The sequence below is a fragment of the Monodelphis domestica genome, chromosome 8 (assembly GCF_027887165.1).
Source record: "Monodelphis domestica isolate mMonDom1 chromosome 8, mMonDom1.pri, whole genome shotgun sequence".
NCBI classification, from domain to species: domain Eukaryota; kingdom Metazoa; phylum Chordata; class Mammalia; order Didelphimorphia; family Didelphidae; genus Monodelphis; species Monodelphis domestica.
The window spans coordinates 207,918,774-207,939,674 of record NC_077234.1 but is presented as its reverse complement, the minus strand read 5'-3'; the positions used below and the strand labels follow the sequence as shown (position 1 = coordinate 207,939,674).

General features: G+C 38.3%; 1 protein-coding gene across 2 annotated transcripts in view; it reads right to left on the bottom strand.

The window, feature by feature from the left end:
* Window positions 1-20,901, bottom strand: part of GABRG3 (gamma-aminobutyric acid type A receptor subunit gamma3) — a 926,944-nt gene that overhangs the window by 116,088 nt on the left and 789,955 nt on the right. For both annotated transcript variants that reach the window (XM_056807076.1, XM_056807075.1), the window contains one exon: window positions 15,417-15,554. In XM_056807076.1, the coding sequence (XP_056663054.1) occupies window positions 15,417-15,554 (138 nt within the window). The remainder of the gene's footprint in view (window positions 1-15,416; window positions 15,555-20,901) is intronic.

Genomic DNA, 20,901 nt, shown 5'->3' with positions numbered 1-20,901 from the left:
TAAGACCTTCTGGGCCTCAACTGATAGAAAGAAGGCAGGAGTGGTAATCATGATATCTGATAAAGCCAATGCAAAAATAGACCTGATCAAAAGGGATAGGGAAGGTAATTATATTTTGTTAAAAGGGACTCTAGACAACGAGGAAATATCATTAATCAACATGTATGCACCAAATAATATAGCACCCAAATTTCTAATGGAGAAACTAGGCGAATTGAAGGAAGAAATAGACAATAAAACCATACTAGTGGGAGACTTAAACCAACCATTATCAAATTTAGATAAATCAAATCAAAAAATAAATAAGAAAGAGGTAAAAGAAGTAAATGAAATCTTAGAAAAATTAGAATTAATAGACATATGGAGAAAAATAAATAGGGATAAAAAGGAATACACCTTCTTCTCAGCACCACATGGCACATTCACAAAAATTGACCATACATTAGGTCACAGAAACATAGCACACAAATGCAAAAAAGCAGAAATAATGAATGCAGCCTTCTCAGATCACAAGGCAATAAAAATAATGATTAGTAATGGTACATGGAAAACCAAATCTAAAACCAATTGGAAATTAAACAATATGATACTCCAAAACCGTTTAGTTAAAGAAGAAATCATAGAAACAATTAATAATTTCATCAAGGAAAATGACAATGGCGAAACATCCTTTCAAACCTTTTGGGATGCAGCCTAAGCGGTAATCAGAGGCAAATTCATATCCCTGAAAGCTTATATTAACAAACAAGGGAGAGCAGAGATCAATCAATTGGAAATGCAATTGAAAAAACTCGAAAGCGATCAAATTAAAAACCCCCAGCAGAAAACCAAATTAGAAATCCTAAAAATTAAGGGAGAAATTAATAAAATCGAAAGTGATAGAACTATTGATTTAATAAATAAGACAAGAAGCTGGTACTTTGAAAAAACAAACAAAATAGACAAAGTACTGGTCAATCTAATTAAAAAAAGGAAGGAAGAAAAGCAAATTCACAGCATTAAAGATGAAAAGGGGGACAGCACCTCCAATGAGGAGGAAATTAAGGCAATCATTAGAAATTACTTTGCCCAATTATATGGCAACAAATACACCAATTTAGGAGAAATGGATGAATATATACAAAAATACAAACTGCCTAGACTAACAGAAGAGGAAATAGAATTCTTAAATAATCCCATATCAGAAATTGAAATCCATCAAGCCATCAAAGAACTTCCTAAGAAAAAATCCCCAGGGCCTGATGGATTCACCTGTGAATTCTATCAAACATTCAGAGAACAGTTAACCCCAATACTATACAAACTATTTGACATAATAAGCAAAGAGGGAGTTCTACCAAACTCCTTTTACGACACAAACATGGTACTGATTCCAAAACCAGGCAGGTTAAAAACAGAGAAAGAAAACTATAGGCCAATCTCCCTAATGAATATAGATGCAAAAATCTTAAATAGGATACTAGCAAAAAGACTCCAGCAAGTGATCAGAAGGATCATTCACCATGATCAAGTAGGATTTATACCAGGAATGCAGGGCTGGTTCAACATTAGGAAAACCATCCACATAATTGACCACATCAACAAGCAAACTAGCAAGAACCACATGATTATCTCAATAGATGCAGAAAAAGCCTTTGATAAAATACAACACCCATTCCTATTAAAAACACTAGAAAGCATAGGAATAGAAGGGTCATTCCTAAAAATAATAAACAGTATATATCTAAAACCAACAGCTAATATCATCTGCAATGGGGATAAACTAGATGCATTCCCAATAAGATCAGGAGTGAAACAAGGATGCCTATTATCACCCCTACTATTTGACATTGTACTAGAAACACTAGCAGTAGCAATTAGAGAAGATAAAGAAATTGAAGGCATCAAAATAGGCAAGGAGGAGACCAAGTTATCACTCTTTGCGGATGACATGATGGTCTACTTAAAGAATCCTAGAGATTCAACCAAAAAGCTAATTGAAATAATCAACAACTTTAGCAAAGTTGCAGGATACAAAATAAACCCACATAAATCATCAGCTTTTCTATATATCTCCAACACAGCTCAGCAGCAAGAACTAGAAAGAGAAAGCCCATTCAAAATCACCTTAGACAAAATAAAATACTTAGGAATCTATCTCCTGAGACAAACACAGGAACTATATGAACACAACTACAAAACACTCGCCACACAACTAAAACTAGACCTGAACAAATGGAAAAACATTAACTGCTCATGGATAGGACGAGCCAATATAATAAAAATGACCATCCTACCCAAACTTATTTATCTATTTAGTGCCATACCCATTGAACTACCAAAATACTTCTTCACTGATTTAGAAAAAACCATAACAAAGTTCATTTGGAATAACAAAAGATCAAGGATATCCAGGGAAATAATGAAAAAAAACACATACGATGGGGGCCTTGCAGTCCCTGACCTAAAACTATATTACAAAGCAGCAGTCATCAAAACAATTTGGTACTGGCTAAGAAACAGAAAGGAAGATCAGTGGAATAGACTGGGGGAAAGCGACCTCAGCAAGACAGTATACGATAAACCCAAAGATCCCAGCTTTTGGGACAAAAATCCACTATTCGATAAAAACTGCTGGGAAAATTGGAAGACAGTGTGGGAGAGACTAGGAATAGATCAACACCTCACACCCTACACCAAGATAAATTCAAAATGGGTGAGTGACTTAAACATAAAGAAGGAAACCATAAGTAAATTGGGTAAACACAGAATAGTATACATGTCAGACCTTTGGGTGGGGAAAGGCTTTAAAACCAAGCAAGATATAGAAAGAATCACAAAATGTAAAATAAATAATTTTGACTACATCAAACTAAAAAGCTTTTGTACAAACAAAACCAATATAACTAAAATCAGAAGGGAAACAACAAATTGGGAAAAAATCTTCATAGAAACCTCTGACAAAGGTTTAATTACTCATATTTATAATGAGCTAAATCAATTGTACAAAAAATCAAGCCATTCTCCAATTGATAAATGGGCAAGGGACATGGATAGGCAGTTCTCAGATAAAGAAATCAAAACTATTAACAAGCACATGAAGAAGTGCTCTACATCTCTTATAATCAGAGAGATGCAAATCAAAACAACTCTGAGGTATCACCTCACACCTAGCAGATTGGCTAACATTACAGCAAAGGAAAGTAATGAATGCTGGAGGGGATGTGGCAAAGTAGGGACATTGATTCATTGCTGGTGGAGTTGTGAATTGATCCAACCATTCTGGAGGGCAATTTGGAACTATGCCCAAAGGGCGACAAAAGAATATCTACCCTTTGACCCAGCCATAGCACTGCTGGGTCTGTACCCCAAAGAGATAATGGACAAAAAGACTTGTACAAAAATATTCATAGCTGCGCTCTTTGTGGTGGCCCAAAACTGGAAAACGAGGGGATGCCCATCAGTTGGGGAATGGCTGAACAAACTGTGGTATATGTTGGTGATGGAGTACTATTGTGCTAAAAGGAATAATAAAGTGGAGAAGTTCCATGGAGACTGGAACAACCTCCAGGAAGTGATGCAGAGCGAGAGGAGCAGAACCAGGAGAACATTGTACACAGAGACTAATACACTGTGGTATAATCGAACGTAATGGACTTCTCCATTAGTGGCGGTGTAATGTCCCTGAACAACTTGCAGGGATCCAGGAGAAAAAAACACCATTCATAAGCAAAGGATAAACTATGGGAGTGGAAACACCGAGGAAAAGCAACTGCCTGAATACAGAGGTTGAGGGGACATGACAGAGGACAGACTCTAAATGAACACTCTAATGCAAATACTATCAACAAAGCAATGGGTTCAAATCAAGAAAACATCTAATGCCCAGTGGACTTACGCGTCGGCTATGGGGGGTGGAGGGGAGGAAAAGAAAATGATCTTTAACGAATAATGCTTGGAAATGATCAAATAAAATATATTAAAAAAAAAAACTTATCAATTCTGCATCCCTGCTTGAATCCAACTGAAAAGATAGCAGAACTGGGTAGAGGGAGGAGAGGAAAGAATTCTGTCTTTCCCATTACCTTAGTTCTCAGTGTGTTTGCCCAACACTTCCAGTTACCTTAAACAACCCAGGAAAAGAGCCTCCAATACAGTGTACTATAGTGAGTGATGAATCAGAATCTACTGACTATCCCCTGGGCAGCCCTAAGAAAATTCATAGACTATAATCTGTCCATGTAAAGTGGAAGGAAGGCACAGGAAGTGATGAAAGGAAAGGTTTTTAAAGGTGCAAAACCTTCCTGTGATCAGATCTTTTGCCTTGAAACTTTACCCTGGAAGAGCTCTGGCTTGGGACCTTGGACAGCTGCTCTTTGATTTTCCTTTAGAACTACAATATGAGTAAGATAAAAAGGTTGACTCCCTTTCCCTAACTTTTTCTGGAGGTACTAGCCTCTAGAAAGGCTTAGAAGAAAGCCTCTAGAAAGGCATCTTAGAGGAGGCCTTGTGGCTAGAACCCTTGTTTAATATACCTCTTGGCCCCCTTTCCTGGGGTCTCTGAAGTCCTACCTGGTTCAGATGGTGTTGGAGTAATTACCTACTCTGATTTCCTTACTTTCACTCTATCTCCTTTTGTAATAAACTACCATAAAAAGAAATTCTGACTTGAGTAATAATTTCTGGTGGCCACATTTCTCATAAATTTAGTCCAACCCTTTAATATTTTAATCCTTACACCTAGACAGTGGAGAAAAGTGCTTGCATTTGGTGGCTAGACTGCCATGCCAATGGCATACCAATGGACATGCCAATAATGTCCTTGTGCACTGTGGAAATGGGGACTGGGCAACCCCAGCACCTGAGTCACAGCTTGGCCAAAATGGTCCTAGAGATACATAGAAAAGTAAGAAACAGAGCCTGATCTCAAGGAGCCTATAATCTTATCTAATATGCTACCAACATTTTTGCAGGTATATAAAACAAGTAATGTACCATGACTTGTGATGAAAAAGGCTATCCACCACCATTACCAAAGGAAAAGTGGGAATCCAAATGCAGATGGAACATACCATTATTTACTCTCTTTCTTCCATGAACTTCTCTCTGGTGTAAGCAATATGTGTCTTCTTTCACAACATGAGAAACAGGGAAATCTATATTATATTAAATATATGTACATATATATACAATTTATATCATTTTACCTGCCTTCTTGGAGAAGGGGAGAAAATGGGAGTTAGAGAATGAAATAAAAATTTTTGGACAGCTAATATGAGAATTAGTTTCTCTTGGATTAGGATATTTATTATATATTTATAATAAATCATGTATAATGTTATTGTCGTGTTATACATATAAATTGTAATAAATTATATATTTACTTATATATACATACACATCAAATGTATACAATATCTATATACATATATGTACATATCTCTATACACAAATGCACAATAGTTAGTGGTAGTCTCTTGGTGATCGAGAATGACTATTGTCTTTGTGCAGTTTCATCTATGGTGTACCCTCATGTGGCTTTAGAGTCCAAAGACTGAGGCGCAGAGTTTGTGGCACATGGGGCATGGGACGCCAGTTGTTATGGGAGGTGTGGTTGTGGCCTGGTGTCGGCGTTCATGCGCAGTGGCAAGACAATGTCGTTCATCTTCAAAGGTGGTGGCTGCATGTGGGTTTGCCAGCTGCTTCTGTCAGAGACAGCTAGGTCTAATTGCATTGGTGTAATGCCAGCCCGCTTCAAGTTGGACTTTAGCTGATCCTTGAATCTTTTCTTTGGTCGGCCTTGTTTCCTGAGTCCAGCTGACAGTTCACCATAGAATACCTGTCTTGGTATTCGCTGTGGGTCCATGCAGATGATGTGTCCAGACCATCGTAGGTGGGTTTTCAAGACCATTACTTCGATGCTGGTGGAGTTGGCTCTGTCGAGGACTTCCTGATTGGTGATTCGGTCCTGCCATCAGATCCTCATGATTGACCGGAGAGAGCGTTGGTGGAATTGCTCCAGCTGTTTCATGTGCTTCAGGTACAGTGTCCATGTCTCGCAACCATACAGCAGCAAGCTGAGGACCACTGCATTATACTCTTTGAGCTTCATCACAGTGCTTACACCGCTGTGTTGGAGGACTTTGGAGAGTAGCAGCCTGAGTGCCTGGCTGGCCTTTTGGATCCTGGCATTAATCTCTTGGTCTAGGGACCCGTCGTTGGCGATGATGCTGCCCAGGTACTTGAAAGTGTTGACATTAGAAAGCTACGTGCCATCGATTGTAATGCACGGCTGGTTAGTTGGCCTCCCTGGTGCGGGTTGGAACAGCACCTCTGTTTTGCTGAGGCTGATAGTCAGGCCAAACAGTTTTGTTACGGTGGAGAACCTGTCCACAATGGTTTGGAGATGAGTTTCTTGGTGGGCCATGAGAGCATAGTCATCTGCGAAGAGAGCTTCCAGGATGAGTCTCTCTGTTGTCTTTGTTTTTGCAGTCAGGCGGCGAAGGTCAAATAGTGAGCCATCTAGTCGGTATTTGATGTAGACGTCCAGGTCTAGATCCATCACAGCATGTCGTAATACGTGGGTGAAAAATAGGTTGAATAGTACCGGAGCGAGGACACAGCCTTGTTTCACGCCATTGGAGATGTTGAAGCGATTGGAAGTCTCTCCACAGGACTTCCCCTGTCATGTCGACATGAAAGAGCTGGATCAGTTTGACGAATTTTGCTGGGCAACCGAGCTTGCTGAGGATCACCCACAATGCGTCCCTGTTCACTGTGTCGAACGCCTTTGTCAGGTCTATGAAGACAATGTAGAGACTCAGGTTCTGCTCAAGGCATTTTTCCTGCATTTGCCTCACCGTGAAGACAGACCATGTCGATGGTGCTGCAATCTGGTCTGAAGCCACATTGTGATTCAGGCAGGTTCTGCTCTGAAACAGATGACAGGAGTCTGTTGAGTATAACACGGGCAAGGATCTTTCCAGCAGTGGAGAGTAGTGAGATGCCTCTGTAGTTGTCACAGGCTGCTCGTGAGCCTTTGTACGTGTATAGGGCTACGATGGAGGCATCTCTGAGTTCTGGGGGCATGTCTTCCTCTTCCCATATGCTGGTCAGCACCATGTGGAATGCCTGGAGCGCCTTTCCATTTAAGGCTTTGTACTCCTTGGTTGGAATCCCGTCTTTACTGGGTGCCTTGCCTGCACTCATTTGTTTAATGGCTTTTTGGACTTCCTCTATTGAAGGAGGGACGTCAAGTTGTTCAATGGTGCAGTTTTGGGGGATCTGGCCAAGGGCACTTTGGTCGACTGAAGAGGGTCGGTTGAGAAGCTGACTGAAATGTTCTTTCCACCTGTCGCTGATGCCTTTTTTATCTTTTATGAGAGTGTCACTGTCAGAGGATAGCAAGGGAGTGGTGGTGGGTTTTAATGGCCCATAGACAGTCTTGAGGGCACTGAAAAATTGTTTGTAGTTTTTCGTATCAGCAAACCACTGGATTTCTTCTGCCTTTTTTTCCTACCATCAGTCTTGCATCTTCCTGATCTCACTCTGGGCTGTGGCTTGGAGAGACTTGAATCTGTCCTTTTTAGGAGCAGAGTTTGGGTTATTTTGCTACTCCATAAAGGCTTTGTTCTTCTTGCTCAATAGGTCTTCAATAGCAGTGTTGTTCTCGTCGAACCAGTACTGGTGGTTGCGTTGTTTGGGGACTAGGACCGCCTTTGATGTTTCCTTCACTGTGTCTCTGAACTGGTTCCATTTCTCGGTTGAGCTTCCAGTGAGTGGTCCCTTGGCAGACAGCTTGTCGTCCAGACAGGCCTGGAATGTTTGCAAATAAGATGGATCTCTAAGATGACTCATGTTGTAAAATGCGTGAACTGTCTGGGAGCATTTTGGAAGGTGAGGTGCAATGCGCATTTGAAGAGTCGCTCTAACCAATCGGTGGTCTGTCCAGCATTCAGCTCCTCTCATGGCTCTGGTGATCTTTACATCCTGGATGTCTCGCCAGGGTACAATGATGTAGTCAATGAGATGCCACTGTTTTGATCGTGGGTGCATCCACGTTGTTTTATATTTGTTTGCCATTCTGAACACAGTGTTCGTGATGGTGAGTTTGAACTCTGAGCATTTGCTGAGTAGCAGTAGGACATTGTTGTTCATTTTGCCCACGCCATGTCTGCCGGGCACTCCTTTCCATCTTTCATGGTCCTGGCCAATGAGGACGTTGAAATCTCCCAGTAGTATCAGCTTGTCGTTTGTGGGCATTGAGTGCAGGACGGCACTCAGGTCAGAGTAGAACTGCTCGATGGTCTCCTCTGTGCTGGTCAGTGTTGGGGCATATGCGCTGATGATTGTGCCATACCGGTCTTTGCTGAGAGGCAAACGGATCTTCATGAGCCTCTCGCTGATGCCCACAGGCAAGTCTGGCAGGTGTTTGAGCAAACTGGTTTTGATGGCCAGGCCGACACCGTGGATTCTGTCTTCATTTGAGGCTCTACCTTTCCAGAAGAAGGTGTATCCAGTGGTGGGTTCGCTGAGTGATCCCTCTTCTGGTAAGCGTGTTTCGCTTAATGCTGTGATGTCGATGTTATATCATGTCAGTTTTTTACTGATTAGAGCTGTTCTTCTCTCAGGTCTTGGGGTATTCTCTCTATCAATTAATGTTCTGATGTTCCATGCTTCTAGTAGGAGTTTCTTTGTATTTTGTTGGTTTCGACTGCTTAAAGGGATGACCCGCGAGCCGCGGTGTGCTGACCGGGTGTTTGTAGGGCAGGCAATGTTTGGGACACCTTTTCTAGTCCCCTTCCTTGATTAGGGTGAGCAGTGCTGTCCTAGAGAGGGCTGCTCAGTCGCCCAGGATGCTGCTGAACGTCCCTGCTGCCCTACAGAGCCGAGCGACCACTGGTCTGTGGGCCTCCTACGTGCAGGATCGTGACTACAACTGCCAGTGGTCACCTCCACTTGTCTCGTCACCACTCCCCCATCGCTGCAGGTCTTGAAGAGGGTGGACGGGGTTAGGATAGATGAGTGTGCACAAAGACACTTGTGCGTGAAGGAGATTTAACTGGAAAAGTCAATGCACAGAGACAGTCCCACTCTCTCGGCATTGGAAGCCTGGGTCCAGTGGCACGAAAAGTCGTTACACCTGGAGACTTCCTCAGCTGCATTGGATGGCCGTGTTGTCTTTTGTGCTCCAACACGCCCTAAGTACTCCACAGTGCTTTGCTGCATCGCCCTCTCAGCCGTTGAAACTTCTTATTGGTTTCTTCCGTCTGTTCATCCAAAGCAGTCTTCACATGCTGGGTGAGCAAAGCCCTGGTTCACCAGGGGTCGACGACCCGATGGCTACCCTCACAAGGTTTGGCCGGCCTGTGGAAGCCATTGCCCAAGGTGTGGCCGCTGCCGCATGCTAGCAGCTACTGGGAGCCACAAGTGAGAGCTGGGTGTCAGGTGGGTGTCAGAGGCTGGAGAGCTGCCCTAGGAGGGCACAACAAGCCCTCCATACCTGAGACACTACCCCTCCCTGAGCACCCCAAACACCCCTCACAAATGCACAATACTTACAGATATATATCTACATATAGCTGTTTATCTATCTTTGTATCTAAGAAAACAAACAAAGGAAAATCTGTAGCACAGAGATCCGGACAACTAGATTAATATATCTTTTCATGAAGAGACATTGTAGCATAATTGATAGTGTATTAGACTTAGAAGGGGAAGATCTAGGTTCATACCCCACCTCTAACATTTGCTGACTACATGACTATTGCACACCAGGCACTTTGTATCTGTTAGCCTCAGTTTCTTCTTCTGTAGAATTAAGGTAATGATATTTTTAGTATCTATTTCATAGAGTTTAAATTTTTTTAAAAAAGTTTGGTGAGGCTCATAAAGTAATGCATATGAAACACTTAGTAAACTTTAAAGTGCCTATGGGTGTCAGGTAATATTAATATCTTCTTAGAAGAGAATTGGGAGTTCCATGTAATTTCATGTGCCTATTGTTAGATAATTTTTTCTTACCATATTAAAAAAAAAAGGATTTCTTCCTTAAAGTGTTGCTTGGTTTTATTTTTAAATGGGTGGCAACAAATGAAATTCAGAGCAACATCTACACATAATTTTGCATTGATTTTTGGAAATCTTTTTGTTTTTAATTGTTAAATATTGAATATGCTTCAATTTTATTAATAGTTCTCCAGAACCTATAGTAGTGTGCTATGTGTGAGAATAAGGAATTTAACATGATAAATGCTCCAAACAAAGAGACATAAAGAAAGAGAGAAGCATGAAAAACTTATTTACAAGTTAATTACATTTGTAATGGATTCCAGTCTTTTTCAGCTTAATACTCAGAACCATAAAGGATTTAGAAAAATGTTTTTTATCCTGGAAGTTCTCATACCTCACCCTTCCTCTCAAGAGGGAGATCCATGAGATTAGGTGATCAAAATATCCATCTTTATTTTTATTAACCTCTCACCAAAATTCATCATTTCATTCAATTCTGAATTTAATCAATAAATCATAGTGGTATTAGCAGTACCAGTGATTTTATCACTAATTGAACTTAGAGTGTTTCATATAATTTTATAGTTCTTATATATATTTGGAAATATTTCTTATACTTATCACTACTTTGGAATTAGTGTTAATTACCAGACTCTGTAGATATAGTCCTATCTCAAAAATTCAATTTTTTAATATTTGGATAATTATATTTCAATATTGGGACAGTTAAGTGTTATGGTAGAGTGCTCGCCCTGGAGTCAAGAGGACTTGAGTTCAAATCTAGTCTCAGATACTTACAAGCTATGTGACTCTGGGCAAACCATTAAAAAAAAAGTACCCCAGTACTTCATCTATAAAATGAACTGTATTTTTGCCAAGAAAACTCCTCAAAAGATCACAAAGAGAAGACTAAAGAACAACAATTTTGTTATCATTGATTTCCTTGGTAAGCCCTTTTAATTTATGCATTTAAAACCATTATTCTTAGAAGGGGTCCATAGGCTTCCCTAGACTGTCAAATGAGGCCAAGAAACTTTAAAAAAGGGTTAAGAATTTATGATTTACATAAATAAAGGGGAAACAACAAATGCAAATTTAAGTCACTGTCATGCCAATCACTCAGCAGGATCAATACCTTTAAAAAAGCAATCTTAATGTTTAACATCTAATCTAAATGTCACATTCACAACCCCACAGGAAGGGTACATGTCAGAATACAAAAGTAAGCTTGAAGCCTGTTGACAAGATTCCAGCTGCACTACTCTTAGGTAGAATTGATTGAGTGCTGGATTTGGAGTTAGGAAGATTTAGGTTTAAATTCTGTCACCAACATTTGCTGGATGTATGACCCTGTAAAAGTCACTTGAACTCTCTGAGCCTCTAGAATAATTCGATTAGATAATTCTTAAGGTTTTTCTAGCTCTGCATTACATTGTTGCTTCTTATTTACTTATGGTCCTTAGCTATAGAGGAGCATTTAGTGATAGATAATGGAGAAGCCAAAGACAAAATTTACATTTTTAACAGGGTCAGGAATAGTACATGCCAAGAAGAAACATACCACTATAATGTTGTTGCCATGAGTGAGGAACAGAATATTGCAACATTTGAGTAAAGCAGATCAACAAAAAATAAAACTATAGGAAAACCTTTGTATTTTATCAGCAAGATCAGTGAGTCTAGGGAAGGAGAAGTGGGGTATGTATATACATGTGTGTATTTCCTTGTATGAATTTGACCCATCACCATATGAAGGTTGGGAGGAATCCTAAAGGAGGCTGGTAGATGATCTCTGTGTTAGGTTAATACTTGATGGGTTGGGATTCGATGATGGGGTGGGTTCCAGAGAAAATGTTGTTGCTAGCTTTATGTGCAACTCTGGGTTAGGTGTCTGTGGGGAATGTAAAAAAAGTGCCAGGTGTATAGTTTGCTGTTTCATGGCACAATCTGGCTAGAATGCAGAGGATATTCACCCAGGACAAGAGATCTCAGCAAAATAAGGGGTTTCACAAGGAACCATATTACGATATACCAGAAAGGACAAAGAATAAATGTTATAAGAGACCAAAGGCAGGAATAGTCACTGAGGAGTGTAATTATCAAGGAACATTTCACAAAGGTAGTGGTAGTGATGAGTTGGACATTGATGGATGGGTAAAATTGGGATAAGTAAAGAAAATGTCCACTTCCTGAAAGACGTGCTCTAGTCAATAAAACCAGTCAATAAAATAAACACCAAAAAGGATCTCCTTCAACAGCAAAGCTAGAAACTAAAAACTCAGTAGTGCTTCCTCACTCCTCTTTTAGAAAAATAGCTTACCATGCCAAAATATGTGTAAAGCATGTACAATGGTAGCATTTGTTTAAGTCATTATCATTTCTGAAATGATTTGAGGCAGCTTCCAGTGTCCAATATGAAGCAAAGTTTTAACAATCGGGGTCAACAATCAATTAATCAAAGGGAGCTAGGTGGTATAGTGAATAAAGTACTGTGCCTGGAGGCAGGAAGACAAAGCTTCCCCAGTTCAAATTTGGCCTCAGACAATTCCTAGCTGTGCGACCCTGGGCTAATCACTTAACCTTGTTGACCTTAGTTTCCTCACCAGCAAAATGAGCTGGAGAAGAAAATGGTACTCCACTATGTTTGCCAAGAAAATTCTAAAAAGGGTCCCACAAAGAGCCAGACACAACTGAAATATGACTGAACAACAGATTAATAAATCAAATTACAAATCTGCATTAAACATACTACAATCCAAGCCCTGACTTAGGCATTTGGATACAAAGACAAGAGTGACATAAATAGTACCTGCCTTTGATGACCTTAAGTTCTACAAGGAGGAAACTAGAAAAGGCCAGAGCATTATTCTATAGATTTTAGTATAAAATACAAGTTGTTTCCAGGGGGCATAGTGATTGGGAGGGGAGTAAGAAAAGTCCTTCAAGCTGACCTTTGAGGAAAGAAAGGGACTCTAAGGGGCTAATGTAAAATGGAGCAGAAATCAATTAAAGGGGACAAAAAGTGTGGATGTTACTTTTGTGAATTAATAGTTATTGTATCTATAAAACCCTTATTCTGGTCTTTACAATGGCATTTTTCAGAAAATCATTTGGAGGTTCACATTTTTTGTGTTACTCTATCTGATTCTTTCAGCCCCACACTACAACACATATAACACCAGTGTCCATATGGCATAAAACCAAAGAGGTAGATATTTTACAGATGTGGAAACTGAGGCACAAAGAGGTTATGTTACTTGCCTACAGTCCCCAATTGACTAATATTTTTCTGAGACAGATTCCAAACTGCGATCCTCCTGACTTATAATCTAGCACTCTGGGTCACCACAATGCATCTTGTTCTCTAATTGTTTTTTATGTGTACATGTTTGTTTCTCCAGGCTACAAGACTGTGGAGAGTCACTTGGGCTCTTTTATGTCCCATTTGGGCTTTTTTGTATCCTATTTTGTGTCCCATTTGGGCTACATTTAGCATGGTGCTCAAAAAATGACAAGGAAAGAAACAAACATCTCACTTGTTGACTCTCAGCTCTCTTACCTGCGAAGACTTACATCAGTAGTTTACATTAATTTTCATCATTTTATTCATTTTCCCTCCTCATGAAATTTAGGATTGCCTTGACTAACCACTGTTTACCAGCTTGGAAAGCTACAGAGCACAGTGAGTAAATAGAGGGTTGGACCTGAAGTTAGAAAGACTCATCTTCCTGAGTCAAAATATGGTCTCAGAATCTTACCAGCTATGTGGCTCCAGGCAAGTCCCTAAACCTGTTTGCCTCAGTTTTCTCATCTATAAAATGAGCTGGAGAAATAAATGGCAAACTACTCCAGTATCTCTGCCAAGAAAGCCCCAATGGTGTCACTGAGAGTCAGACAAGACTGAAGTACAACAGAACTACTGAACCATTTCTTGATATTACTTTGACCAAGAAACACTAACAAGAACACTCAGAGTTGTGGTACCTAGTTTAATAGAAGCTAGATTCCTTGTTTTAATAATATTCTCCTCAAGAAGACAATGTTTCCCCAAAGTTTGCTAATGTAATAACAGTATTTTAGAGGAAAACTTGTCTTTCAACTCCTGGAATATTCCTCATAAATGCAGGCTCATAATTGTCACCAGGACTCTACAAAAGAGGAAGTTGTTGTTTTTTTTTTTCTTGAATCCATAGAATTTCTATGCATTTATCAAAGTTGAAATGATTATTTCAATAAGTTCCTTCAATTCCATTCTTTAAAATTTATCACTGCTTAATATTAAAGCACATGCTATGGCACTTACTACTGCCATGATGATTGGTTATTTGATCTGGTACTTTTTATTGCCATTCAGAGAGCTTTGTTCACAGCTACTCACAGGCCCAACTTATGAGCTCCTAAACTTCCCAAGCACCAACATTGTCTTTGTATCACTCCAACAAAATATATGAAATGACTCTGCATAATAAATTAGCAATCATTTTTGTAAACTCAATAAATATATGCCTCATAATAATCATTATTATTTTCATATACATTGAATATATATGTATATGCTAGTGTGATAAATAACTGCCATTAAATTCAGAATACACTTTTTCATCATGATTTTCCTCAGTCACACACTGCCAATTGTATGATTGATCCATTATATGTTTTAATATTACAGAAGTACCTTCACATGTGACAAAACTTGGAACCACTTGATTAGAAGAATAGCTGAGAGTGACCACAAGACAATATGACAAATAATATGGATCCCTGTGGTTTGCTTTTCATCTCATTATATGCCTGATTTGTAAATTCAATACCAGCATGATGCAGTCTAATTAGAGGCTAGGTATATTTTATAAACTATTGAGGAAAAGTACAAGGAGAAGAGAAGCATGTACTTGAGAATAAAAGAAAAAAAATATGATCCTAAAACTTGGAAAAGAACTTAAATTGCTTGCCTGTTTCCCTTCCCAATGATCTGAAACTCATGTTTTACTTGGTATTAAAAAAAAAAAGATGATAGTCATTCTTCCTTTTACTGTATATAAATATGTGTAGTTAACACCAATAGTGATGACAATTTCTCTAAATAAGAACGTTTCACAAGACTGTTCAAAAGTAATTACAGATTAGGACTCAGCCCATACAATACTAAATAAAAACAAATCAATACATTCAGTGCAAAAATTGGTCCCTGGGGCAATACACATATAATTACACACGGGCAAGATGTTTAGTACATAATAGACAAATGGTTGATGTACTTCTTTTTAAAATATTTTTGCTTGTTTTTGTATAATACTGTCGATTATCGTACTTCTATTTGCATGATTAATGAAATACTCCAAGTGTCAAGACAAGGGTCTGTTACTGAATAGTTCACCATGGAAAGAAGCAGACCTTGGTTTTGAGGTGCTACATCCAGTACCTACCTGCAGAAGTTTTGACAATTTCAGTTGTGTTTCTGAGACCCATGAAGTCAAATTGATAAAGTCGCCATGATTTCTGATCAGCAGCCTCTACTGAATTTTTCCTCCATCTATAAACCATTTCTTCCTTAGGGTAGCCATCTGAAAATATAAGAAAAATGTCAAATTTAGTGGCAATATATCATCAATCATTAGTTCCATAGTCATGTTTTCTGACCACTGGTTTCTACTGGTTTCCTACCAAAACTCACCTAAAAGCAGTTACAATGTGAAAAAATGCAGACACCTTCCAAGAGAGACATAATGTTATAATATATATAGGTATATATGTATATACATAAATGTATAAATCACATTTTATCCTTTAAATTTTAATTAATGTTTGAGAAATCTAAGGTTTCTCTATAGAGCACTGGAAGAAATATATTTATATTTTGAATTAATCCATATTTTAAAGTAGTTAACATTCAAACTAGATTTTCAAAAGGAAGAATGTTGGTTCTTAACTAATTCTAACTCCTTTAAAATTGATGCTTAATCACAAGAAGTAATATAAGAGATTTTTTAAAAAAATAGCACATGGAATGAATCATAATAATTCTTATTTTTATATTAAAGCAGCTTAATTGACATTTTATAGCAATTATACTCAAATATGGTGTCACAACATAAAACTTCTTTTCACTATGTAATTTTGAACTAATCAATTAATAATGTAAAGTAAAAATCCTAAATTGAGATGTTTCTAAATAATACAAATGAATAATATACACAATATATTGTAAGGATGATATTAGAAAATAAGTATTGTCTTATTAGTTTAGGGATAAGAAATAAAGTGGCTGCTTGAGAAAAGAACTGGAGTTTGAAGCAGAGCTGAGAGATCGTGTTAATATAAAGATTCTTGGTATGACCCTGGCTTCTATATTTAAAACCTCAATGAAACTAGGAAACTAGTTGGCACTGTGACTAGGGCATTGGGTTTGGAATCAGGAAGACTCATCTTCATAATTTCAAATTTGGCCTCAGATACCACTTGTGTGACCCTGGGCAAGTCACTCAACCCTGTTTGCTTCAGTTTCCTCATTTGTAAATTGAGCTGGACAAGGAAATTGTAAATCACTCAAGTTTCTTTCTCAAATAAACCTTTAAATGGTGGCTGGAGAATTGGGCACAACTGAAACAACCCGACGAACAATAACCAGCTTTGGTAGAAGTTTCTTCACCAGAGAGGTCCTTATACCACACTAAAAGCACAAGTATAGTTTATTATTCTTTAAGTATACACAATCATTTATGAAAAAGAATAATAAGAATATTAATGTGAATAAGAAAATAGGCTCTGTAGCTGCAGAAGAATTATGCCCTCATTTTTTTCCTACTTAAACCTTTAGATATTTGCAGAAAGTTGGACAAGAAGCACAGGGTGAATGAGGGGGTAGAAGAGAGTTCATTGTACAATGCACTTGAGTCTTCAGGGTTTCTCCTCTCCCTTATGCCTACTTTCTTAAATAATAATTATTTATACAACACTTTAACATTCATAAGGTACCTTTTCCACAACAACATTGTGGGTTGGTGGTATGTTATTATTATTCCCATTTAAGAGACGAAGAAACTGAGTCTCAGAGTAGTACTTAAGCAATTTTCACACAGGTAGTAAGTGTCCTTAAGAATATGAGTGAGAATACAAATTCCTTGATTTAAAGTTCACACCTGTTCCACTAAACTGTGATGCCTTCCTTAGCCTTCAAATTGTACAGTATTTACTCCATTATGCATTATACAAGCAACTAGGTGGTATAGTGGACAGAATGCTAGGTGTAGAGTCAGGAAGATTCATCTCCATGATTTCAAATCCAGCCTGAGACCCTTACTAACTTTGTGACTCTGGCAAAGTCACTTAATACCATATTCTAAGTTTTCTTATCTATAAAATGAACTGCAGAAGGAAATGGCAAACTACTTCACTATCTTTTCCAAGAAAAATCAAAAATGGGATCACAAAGAGTAGAGCATTACTAAAATGACTCAAGAACAATAGTAGTGCAAAAGCAAGCAAGCAAACAAACAAACAAAAAAACCCATAAAGACAAAATCTTGGCTTTCTTTGAGCTTAGTGTCTATTTGGGCTCTCCGTGGTTTTGTCACCTAGTAGCTGTGTGAAGTCAGGCATTCATTCATTTTGTGTTTGAACTCCCTCATCAATAAAATGAGGGGATTAGACTGGACAATCTTAAAGTCCTCTGACCCTTCTAAAACCTTGGATGCTTGACCTTGTACAAATCATTTCACTTCTTTGCACCTCAGTTTCCTTATCTATAAAATGAAGAGAGTGCTTTGTGATAGAGTTTAAGCCTTTATTAACCTTTCTTTCTCTTTTCGTTTTAATGAAAAAATAAAATTTCAATCATGAGAGCTTTCTCTTTGAAATTACTGAAGCTCAAGGTTTTTTTTGTTTGTTTGTTTGTTTTTAACCTGGTTTGACAGTCTACAGGGAAAACTTGGAAATCAGAATAGAGAAGGAAAATGTTAAAGATAGTAACAAATAGAAATAGCCTCTGATGCTCTGTATGTCTATATGGGGCAACTGAATCATGTTGGAATTGGTTCTAGGAATATCACTTAATATTATTATCAGAGAGCATGATGAAAATCAGTTCTTTAGAGTTTCACTTTTGTCAGCATTGGATAGTTACTATAACTTGCACCATCTAATTCCTAGGGTTGGTGTGGGGAATGAATGAGATAATATATTTAATGAGACTAACAATCTTTAAAGTATCACATAAATGTCAGTTAAAATTAACTTAATGCTATAGCTACCAGATTTTTATATAAAATTTATATTAAAATTACATATTATTCATATTTGAAAAATATATAAAATTATACTTAGATTCTTGTTTTTCCTTGTAGTTTTTTTCCTCCTCAAAATAATCCCCTTATCAAAACACTGTTATTGAAGTTTTACAGATGATGGATTTATCAAGTGATTTTGATGATTTGTCCATGGTTATATAGTTGGCAAATGAGGGCAAGGGAGTGTGAGTATAGTATGAATCTGACTGCAAGATCAGTGTTTGTCTTGCTACAGTCACCCTTGGAATATTGCTGACTAATACAAATAATTAATGAGCATATTCAGATTTGTTAACCATGAGTACCAGGGAATCACAGAGTATCACAATTTGGAACCACAGAAGCTATCTTGTCCATCCCTCACCTGAATAAGAAAACCCTCTACAACATCTGTGATAAGTAGTCATCAAGCCTTTGCTTGAAGACCTAGAAAGAGGAAGAATACACTACCTTCTGGAGGGTACCATTCAATTTTTTCAAAGCTCAACTTAGAAGTTTGTTGTTCACATCAAGCCAAAATTCGACTATAACAAGCATCTCTCAATTTCTACAAGTTTTCCTTTCTTCAGCCAAATCTGATCCTTCTTCCAGATGCTATTCCTTAAAAACGTTACTGGTGTGTCATTTTAGTTGTGCCCAACTCTCATTTTGAAATATCTTTGTCACGATACTAGAGTGGTTTTCTTCTCCCACTCATTTTACAGATGAGGAACTGAGGCAAACATGGTTAAGTGACTTGCTCAGGGTCACACAGCTAGTATCTAAGGTCAGTTTTGAACTGAGGAAGATGAATCTTCCTTACTGCAGGATTGGCACACTGTGCCACAGATGCCCTTAGAGCATAATTTTGAATAAAACAACATAATTTACACTAAAAAAATATTATAGATTGCAAAAATGTACAGTATCACTATACAATGGCTTGAGTATATCACCAGGTAAAAACTCAGTACTTGTTTATTTCTTTTTTCTAAAGTATGTCTATTTGCTCTACCGTCCTGATAGAGATGGCATTGTGGGTTGTTGTCATTGTCATCATTCTTCATCCTTCATTTTTTATGAGGACCAATTACATCACGAGGTGATATCTTGACTTTAATGGGAATTGAATTTAAGTGAAGCAGAGGACACAAAGTCTCTCTTTTCACTTTCAGAGTGATTGAAGTCCACTGTACTTCAACTGGCAAAGTCCCATGAAGTAATGGTTGACCTTGATGTTTTCAATGTGTGAATGAGCTCTAAGCACACCAAAGAGCCTGCTTCAGCTGCCCTCATGACTTTGGAACAAATTATTCTCATCCACCCATTCCACAAGGGGAAGTCTTCATGTGCTTGCACCTTAACCATCCCTATTTTTATCAACCTATATTTCATAAGATTTAATGTCAAAGTTTGCTATCATTCTCACAAACATTTTCTGGATACTTACCATTTGCCCTTCCTAAAGTGCGGTAAGTGAAATTAAATACAATATTCCAAATGGTGTCAATCTCCCAAATCCACCCCAGTGGCTGGCAAGATGTGTTAAAAAGCCAAATATTTCTCTGTCTTTCTTGTCCATCTATCCCATCCTCAATTCAAGATCTTCATTTGCCCCATAAAATTAGAATGAGTAACATAAATATTCCATACTTATGCAGCATTTTTCTTGCACAGAAATCTGCAGATGTTAACCCTCACTCACCCTTTGAGATAAAAATATCATTTCTCCTTTAGTATCACTATAGCTCTGCATTTTCTTTCCTGTAGACAGTGCCATTAGCTAAAATTCCAGCCCTTCAAGCTAAATGCTGAAAATAGATTGACTCCCTTCCTCCCACTCCTAAAAGCCCTCTGTCACCATGCACCCCAGCACTCGCTCCTTCCATGTCTATGGGAATAATAGAGGAGCTACCTGGTTGGCAGTTACACGTGTATCCACATAGATAACCTTTGAAGGGTTCATTTCCTGGCATCCATTTACCTCTTTCTGGGCTATTCTTTTTCACTCTGCTGCCTTTATGTACAGGCCAACAGGTCAAGAGGCAGCACTACTTTGAGGAGAATTATACTGCCTAGCAGTCTTTTGTCTGGAGAGAGGCAACGTTTGTTTTGAGTGATGGGAGTTAAATGGTGGTGTCCTTGGTTATAGCATTTGACCTACTTTGAGAAATGCTTGGGGGGCAAAGGGGCTAAAACTCATTTTGAAAGAGATGTAAGGAAGCTTTTTTCAGCATCTCATTTCATTTCTATGCAGGAATAAAAATGGAATGCTGCCTTCCTAATCCATCACAATCACTTTTTCTCCTGTCACTGGTGATGTATGCCATATCAACAATTGTACTCAGCTGACTTCAAAGGAGCTTCCTTTCCCACCACCTAGGCTGGCTGACTAGACCAGATCTTTCAATGACAGCATCATTAGTTTTCCATTTGATGCTGAAATGCTGCTGAGGGAAGTAACTAGTAGTAGCTTTGGTTAGTTACGACCTGGAGAGTTTCCTATTTTCCAATGCAAATGAACCACAATGATTTATGATTTTAGCCACATTATCTGGTGGACTCTACATCATTTTATGAATTCCTTCAAGAGAACCTTATTGTAGACTACTCAAAACAACACCAGTGTCTAACAAAAAACAAAAAC